The 8,452-nt window shown below is 43.1% G+C and overlaps 1 protein-coding gene across 1 annotated transcript in view; it reads right to left on the bottom strand.

Annotated features, from left to right (window-relative positions):
* The window catches only part of ARG2 (arginase 2), a 20,767-nt gene extending 12,321 nt beyond the window's left edge, over positions 1-8,446 (bottom strand). Inside the window, exons 1-2 of the mRNA XM_042047259.1 lie at positions 8,310-8,446; positions 8,116-8,188 (exon numbers count right to left, since the gene is read on the bottom strand). Coding sequence (XP_041903193.1) covers positions 8,116-8,188; positions 8,310-8,426 — 190 coding nt within the window. The 5' untranslated portion in view covers positions 8,427-8,446. The remainder of the gene's footprint in view (positions 1-8,115; positions 8,189-8,309) is intronic.
* Positions 8,447-8,452: the final 6 nt, after the last annotated feature.

Here is an 8,452-nt window from a genome sequence, read left to right as displayed (position 1 = left end):
CCTTATTTCATACTATGTTATATAAAGCTGCTCATGTGAAAACATCATTCCTGTAAACTGTTTTCTCAGATTGTAGCACCATTTACTAAATCACCGCAGACACAGAAAGGCTTTTTGGGATGCAATGACTATTATGAACAACGTTTATAGGCAAACTTAACATTTTACTTCCCATGAATGAAACCAAGTCACCCTCCTTCTTTTCAGTATAAACCCATTGGCTTATGGTGGGGGTTTTGTAATCCTTTCTCAGAGACACTGTCAAAATGTTACACAACAGCAAACAAATGATTCAATTCATGATGACCAGTGCATACTGAAGCTTTTTTTTTAAAGACAGTTTTAACCCTCCAGAATTATCCTGAGCATGTGTGTGTGTTACAGCTACACGAACAAAGCACATACTTTCATTTTATATTAATAGGAAATTAGGCTAGCAAGATTCCCACTGCAAGAGACAGACTTCAGCAGCCTAATTTAATCATAACCCTCTTGCTTGGAAGTTCATTACACAGCATCTACTTCTCTTTAAACTGAGTAGGTGTCTGCTGGAAGAAATCTTCTACTGGATACAGGTATTTGATGGCTTAGTAGATTTCTGTGTCCACTCTAAAATTTCACTTCCTAAAAGGCAAGTTCTTGTTTGAGCAATTCCTATCCTTTTATTTGCAATTTTGAAAGGTCTGATTTAAGACAAAGTTTCTATAGCTGTACATATTTTAAAAGCTTAATCTCCTACAAAAGCAACAAGCAAACCCAATTCCAACTGCTCCCCAAGTCTGTAGTCAAGATGTCCCTTGCATAAAGTGAGCCAAAATGTATTTTTCCAACCCCAAATCGAGCAGCCACCTCATTTCCCTTTGAAAACTGCTTATAACTTTAATCTCTTATGAAATTCAGTGCACTTGACCTTATGAGGTCTTCAAAAACATCAGTATCAGGTGTTGGGAAACATTTGCACTGTGGCTTGCATCAGAGAGAAGGGTGTAGCTATTGCATCTGCCACACCACCAACAAACCCTGCAAATAAGCTTAACCCAGACACAGTTCCTGATAACAGTGGGGTGCTTACAGCCGTAAGGAATCATAATGCCAAAAGAGCTTTCCTCAACAACAAGCACCTTGTGCTTTAGATTGTTACAGAAGTAAGCAGTTATTCTATTAGTTAACCCAGACACGTAACACTTGAGAGGAAGGGAGACCAGAATATATTAGATTGCTGAAGTTCTCTTCCTCTTACCAGCTGCAAGAAACTAACATCTGACCACTTCATATACAAATGAAAAATCTGGTGGGTTGTTGGTTTGGGGGGGGTTTTGTATAAAACTTCAGTGCTTCATTCCCTGCTTTTCAGCAGGTGGTGTTACAACAGAAATTTCCACCTTTCATCCAAAACCAGTCCTCCATACCATATTCATATAAGCATATACTTGCCATAGGTATCTTGGTCTTGAGAGTCCACAACAAGATATGGGATTAAAGTTTCAAATGAGAAAGCAGTAATAGATCATGTGCTCTGTAAAGCAGATCAAAACCCAGCTCATTTCCTAAGTTTCCCCTCTGTCATCTCACTTTGTGCCTCCCCCTAGTAACTCCACTGCTTCAACAGCATTCATAGTAAAAAAATAAACCAGGATGTGATCTAAATTTACTGCAATCCAGAGAGAATTATATAGGTGCAAAAATTCAGGTAAGTTATGTATTAAAACTAATTTTATAATAATAATATCTAGGATGAAGGGTATCACTATAAAACCAAAAAAAATACAAAGCCCCCAAGAGCTCTGTTCATTGGTCCTTGAATCTAGTCCCCTTTCATTTAAAGATTAGGAAGAAATAATCAATTCAAATCAGGTTTTCCTGATCTTCATCAGCATAGCTTTAGTTTTAAAGGTATTTAAACTAAACTGACACACAGGACAATTACAGTTAAAGCACCAAGTGACATTTACCCCAAATTCACCAAGTTTCTTTTAAAGCCAATTCATACTGTGCAACCTTGAGTATGCACCAGCCAAATGGGAGAGGGAAAAACAAACATCAAATCGATGACTGACACAAAGCTTTTCATTCCAAAGCAAAACCAAGCAGATTGTATACTCTATGAGCATGGGGAAGGGAAGAGACTATCAGAACAAACTGACTGCAAGGGCTGCTCTGACTCTGTATGTTTTCAGTGTTGGCATTTTTCTCCTAACTTCCAAGGCTACTTGTAATCATGCAAATATCGAAGGTACAACATTCCAAAGGATAAACCACAGCTGCTGAGCACAGTTGTGCACAGCAGAGCCCACTCCCCCAGGGGAGCTTAGCCTCCCCTGCTCAAGGCAAGATAGCCAGTGAGGTCTGTTGGGAAGAGGCAACCTAAAGACAGCCTCAGTGGAGGCCTCCTCAAACAGTCCTCCTCCAAAACCCCAGCAAGGCTCCTTCTGCCTGCCAGGTCATCAGAGCCACTTCCTGGCTGCCTTCCCTCACGGAGTGGAGCAGTACTTGCCCTTGATGCATTCTGACAACGGGCATAATTTCAAAGACTCCTTGCAAATGCCAGTTACAATCAGCCCCTTTGGCTGCGCTTTGGTTTTTGACAAACCACTGATCTCTGAAGGTAACCAATCATGGTTAATCCACATTTGAGAGGTAAACAAGAATAGCAGAGTCTCTTGGATCTTTATCTACCTCTGTATAAATAAAAAGAGTTAATTAAGTCTAGTTCCAGAAATAAGTTGCAGTACTACATAAGTATGTTTTACTGCTATTATTAAACAGAATTGTTTGGGCATGCTTGTGTCTAAGGGAAAGGAAAGAGAAGAGGACTGCCAGTTACCCATTCTGTTTCAGGGGAAAAGGGGGAAGAGGGTGTGCCTGGGTGAAAAATGCATTCCTATTTCTGCTTTGTAGGGAAGAAGAATTAGCTGTTAGTCTGACCTCTTTATGCTATATCCAAACTGATTTTTTTCCTGAGAATGTTCCTAGCAAATGAATATTTAGCTTTGACAATACTAGCACCAGATGTGATCAGAAATAAAAAAAAACCATGAGCAGTAGCATTTCTTACCTCACCAATGCAGAGATCTAACTAAACAACATGCTGCTTAAATGCCAGGAGTTATTTAGAATTTTTCCTGTCTCCCACTTCAACTTTATCAATAGCAGAAAACATGAGTCAAAAAAAGCCAGATCTTGATGTTACCTATACAACAAATTTAGACTTTATTGGAATTCTAGACATTAGAGATATTTGACTGGTTCTACTAATGTCTTTACAAGTTTAAAATACTGAGTTTTGAAGAGAAACAACTGAGGTCAAAGCTAGTGCAAAACTAAGCTAGAATCTAATCCAAGAATTCAAGAATCCATTCCTGACAGATCTTGTTTCTAACACGTAAATCCAATTTTAATTCAACTACAGGGCAAGCAGAATGGTTTGTCAAATTCTCCAGGGATATAGGCAACTCTTTAAACACATTTACTGGATGGACTGATGAAAATTATTTTCCCAACAATGCAGCTGTCCCTCTTGCCAGTCCACATCGGCTGAATCTCAGCACCTATACTTATTTATGCATAATTGGTGCATAACTAAAAACCTGTTTATCTTCCTCCTAAACTCTTTACTGAAGAAGATTTAGGTGGAAAAAGATATGTAGAAGCAGCTGCCTCATGATTTATTAAGACTTATACTAACCATATGAGCTATCTTGGTGAGACAGCAAAGTTGAATTGCTATTTTTGGCAGCAGATGTCAATAGGAGTCCAATGGTTTTGGGCAAAGCAGGAGCGAAACTCCAGAGACATGGGGATTAACAGCTCCACGCCTCTTTTAGAGGAGGTTACTCCTTTCTGAGTCACTCCACTGACCTCATGAAACCTGTTACTGAAGAACTTCTTTCCGGTCAAACAGAAGAATGGCGATATGATGCTCATTCTCTCTGACAAATATAGTTCTACTCTGTGTGTAAGCCATGTCTCCACAGTGCACCAGCTTGTCAAGCCAGCAACTCAGATCCAAACTTTGCTAATCAATTCTACAGTAACCCAAATCCAAGCCTGACTAAGCTCAGCAACCCAGCTGCAGCCAGTTCTAAATAAAGACCAAAAGAAATTAATTCAACAATCAACATACAAGAATGAGCACTTGGGAAGAAATCTTACACGAAAGTTGTTTCCATGCTAGCAACAGCAGAGGAACTCTAAGTCACCTCAAAGGCTACTGTAAGATACAACAGCTATCTATTCAGTATTAAACTGAGTAAGGCCTTTCTCTCCTCAAGAGAGAGGACTAGGCAAAACTCTGGATTGGAGTTTGATCAGATTCTCTGCCTAATCTATAGCCAACAGGCGAGGCCTAAGAAATTCTCACTTTAAAATACTACATACTTTGCACTTTCTATAGCTTAGGCCAAATTAATCTGTCACCTATCTTCCCCACTCCTACCCAACAAAAATCCAAAAGCCTCCACATATTGCACCGATTTCTGTTTACTATTAGAGCAATACACAGCCCTACACACTTTGCACCCTTTTCTCCTCCATACCAAGGAGTTATGGGTCTCTGTTTTCACATAGCACTTTAAGTTCTTTGGAAAGATATCCTTTAAGGTGGTAATAGTTTAGTTTTCCTTAGGAGAAGAAGCAAAGCCAAAAGACAAACATTGCCAAGGTGAATAAAAATCCCCACAGGCAGAGTCAGTTATATTTTAATTTACTCCTGCTAGACTTGCACACTCGCTGCTTTTGGCTTGGGAGATGGACTCCTGCTACAGTAACCCTGAGATACTACCAAAAGGTGAAAGTGTTCTCTCTGCTTCTAACAAGGGGAAGCAGAGTCAAATTGGTGGTTCAGATTCATCTCTGACAGTCTGGTACAGACTAGCAATAACATCTGCCTCTGTGCTCCCTCCTCGGATTTCAGCCTAAGTGTAAATGAGCCGTTCACAGGCAGTCATTACTCGAAGCAGCCAAGAAGTTACCATACCCTGGAGGCATGGTCACAGAATCTTTCAAGGGAGAGATGCCCCCCCAAAAATAGAAATTGGAATAGCACCTCAGAACACTGCAATAGGACTACGGAAGAACAGAAATTAGGATAGGGTCAAAGGAACAATAAAATTCCCACCCAAATACAACAGCCAGTGAAAGCAAAGTGCAAAACAATGCAAAAAGTGGAAATAAAGATTTAGTGTTCTCACTTTCTGATATGGCTGGAGCACTGTCAACAGAAGTCATTAAATCAGGCACACATGTGGCTGCTTCATACTCAAAGTAACAAACAAACACAGTACATGCATCTTACTACCCAAATGCTACCTTTAAGAGGGCCCTCCAGAGCACCTTCATTTTATACAGGTTGAGTCGAACTTGAATTACAAATGGAAAATGAATAAAGCAAACTTTAAAATTTCAGACAAACAGACGAGTCTGATCACCAGAAATCTCTTCCACTTGAAAGAAGGTGAGAGCAATTTTCAGAGTTACTGTTAATACAGGGGAATACTACCTCTTTCCCCCATCTGTACTTCTTTAGATGGCCCAGAATCCATCCTCACTCTTGTAGTGGGAAGCATCATTCCACATTTGGCCTCATACCCATTTTCAAACTTGTAATGACAAGAAAAAAATCAAGTTTGTAGCATTCTTTCATATCCAAGCAGGCAACGGAGGCATGTAACAAACACCTTCTACATGCACCCACATACACAGACCCTATTGTCACAAATGCCTCAGAACTGGACAATACAGATCAAGAAACACTGTACCTTAGACAAATGTCATTTCTTTTTAAAGGAAAAACCTGGTCTGCTGCAGTATAATTTGCCTGTTCCTGGAAAACAATCAAGACCCCAGGAAAATTATTAACTCTTGTAATAAAACAGATAAATAGAATATCCAAATTAATAATGAGAATCATACTGTGGCTCCATTCATACTGTGGCCTTCTTAAAAGTATGAGAAGAAAATTCATAGTGTTAGAAAGACAAAGGAAGCAGCTAAAGTTTTACTGCCAGTTCAGCATACCACAGGACTTCAAGTAATGGCACTATTATAATAGTACTGCAGCCAAAGCTATCCTGGCATCCCAGGGAAGAAAAATAAGCAGCCCACACATTAAAAAAAATCGTTTGTTTCAATTTACAACAAATGTGTACAGTACAAAAGGCTACGTGGCAGCATCCTCCTCCATCTACCACCCTCCCCTCAAGCAAATTGTCTTTGCACTGTAAACCACTCCTCTGTGTGTGCTGGTGACTGTCATCCTTTCAGGATGGACCCTCACAGCAGAACCTCTTCTTAAAAGGACTGCAAACATCAACACCACCTTAAAAAACAAACCAACCCTACCCCAGTGGAAGAACATGCCAACAATAGGAAATTGCAACTGCAGAAGGAAGAAATTCCAGAGCCTCTAAAAATTGTAAGGGAACAGCAAGAAACAGCTCCACATGCATTACTGGTTAATGAGTAAACAACCTGTAAGAAGCTAAACAGTGAAAGGATTTTTTAAAATTTAGTTTCGCTTGCTTCATTTCTATCCCCATAACATTTTGATACTGGAATCCAGAAAGGGCTTGAATTCCCCTTTCTTTCTGCCTTCTACAAGCCCCTGTTGAAGTGAGCTTGTGTCAGGCAAATGAGAGGGTTTTTTTTCTCCTAGTTTTTAATTTTGTGGGGTTTTGTGGGTTTGGGGTTTTCTTCAAAGAATTCTTACAAACATTAGCTCTGAACCACTTGAAAGAGAACCCCAAGCCTTCCAGTATAAAATTCTATTACTGATACAAAATAATCTGCTGCCTACAGTCTTATTTAGAATAGCATCTTCCTTTCAAACCTAGAAATTTGTTAGTTTCAAATAAACTTTAGGTTCAGTAACTATTCCAGTACAAAGAACCTCTTTTAGATGCCCACTTCCACATTTGCTGAGGTTATAGATCACATTCACTAGAATTCAAATATTGCCAAGCATGGAAAATGTCTGTACTTTGCTCAAAACAAGAAAGGAAAAGAATACCTACTCATTTGGTTGCAAACTGGGACTTTTCAGCTTGTGAATCATAAGATATGCAGGACAAGCCTACAGGGATGCACAGAACAATTGGTTCTGTTTTGAAGAGTTCTTACAATTCAGAATAAAATTGCTAGAGGGTTATTAGACAATTATCTCTGTATGCATCTAAACTCCACTGACACTAACCACCCAGGGAGCACATATTGGTTCTTTCTGTGGTCCAGCCCTGCAATCCATCCTCATCACACCGTTTTCAGTAACACTTTTTAGATTAAAGTTTCTCCAAGACAGAGTTTAGCTTTACAAGTTTCTCTCCCTCGTGCCCTGTTTCTAGTAACTGTGATACAGCTTTCGGCAGGTCTCAGCTTGTAGAAGTAATAGATGTGAGTGCACATAATTAAGTGCATGGGTTTGCATGCACAAAAAGACCAGAAACAGCCCATTCACAGGGTGGTACTTGCAAGCGTTTTCGAAGCAAGACTTCAGACAAGACCTCTACACAAAACTGAGGGCTTCTCTGCAAAATTCTGAATTTCATCACCTGAAGGCTTTAGGAACAAGCTGCTAACGTACACGGAAAGAAAACGGAAAAAAAAAAAAAAAATGCAAAGCCCGTACTGTGTGAGAACCCGAGGATCACAGTTACTTGTCTGGATGCCCTGAGCGCACACAGCGCCCAAACGTTCCAAACAGCCTCTCGCTTCCCCGGCTCTCCGGGAGTCACCACGGGAACAGCACACGCTCCATGCGCCGGAGAAGCGCTCGCCGTGCCAGGGCAGGCGGCTCGCGGTGCGTCCCGCTGTTCCTGGGCAGCCGGAGCGCATCGCGGCGGGGGAGCCGGGACCACCAGCCGCTCTTTGTTCCGGGGACCCCGCAGGGCCCGGTGCGGCTCCTCCCGGTGCGGAATGCGACAAGCCTCTCCTTCCCGACGCCGCCGCAAAGCTGCGGGCATCGCCGGCGCCAGGGCACGGTGCGGTCCGTGAGCCACTGGCGGCAGGACGCATCTCCCCCCACCCGCAGCGAGCGGCTGAGTCACGGTGCCCCGAGAGGAGAGGGGGGCGATGCGGGCAGCCCCGCAGCCCCCGGCGCCACCCCCGCCGCGCTGTGCTCACCGAGCCCGGCCAGTCGCTCCACCAGCCCCGCGGCACGGAGGGTAGCGGGACCGTGGTCCACTCCCCGCTGTTTCTGCAAGACAAAGAGAGGGGGGGACGCGTCAGACAGCGCTGCCCGCAGCCAGGTATGCGAGCCCCGCCGGGGGAAGGGGAGCCGGGCGGCCGCGGCACCCGGCGCCCCCCGCGATGCCCACCTGGCCCCTGGAGAGCGGGGCTCCCACCAGCGCCACGGAGTGCGCCCGCCTGTGCAGCCGGAGCGCCGCGTCGGGCTGAGCGCGGAGCAGGCGGGCGAGGGGCCCGCGCAGGGCCATGGCGGGGCGATGCTGCCGCGCGCCGC

The sequence above is a fragment of the Corvus kubaryi genome, unplaced genomic scaffold (genome assembly GCF_017639235.1).
Source record: "Corvus kubaryi isolate FWS band 111438036 unplaced genomic scaffold, C.kubaryi_AGA036_p1.0 66, whole genome shotgun sequence".
Lineage (NCBI taxonomy): Eukaryota > Metazoa > Chordata > Aves > Passeriformes > Corvidae > Corvus > Corvus kubaryi.
The sequence above is the reverse complement of the archived record's forward strand: the minus strand, read 5'-3'. Positions and strand labels throughout refer to the sequence as shown.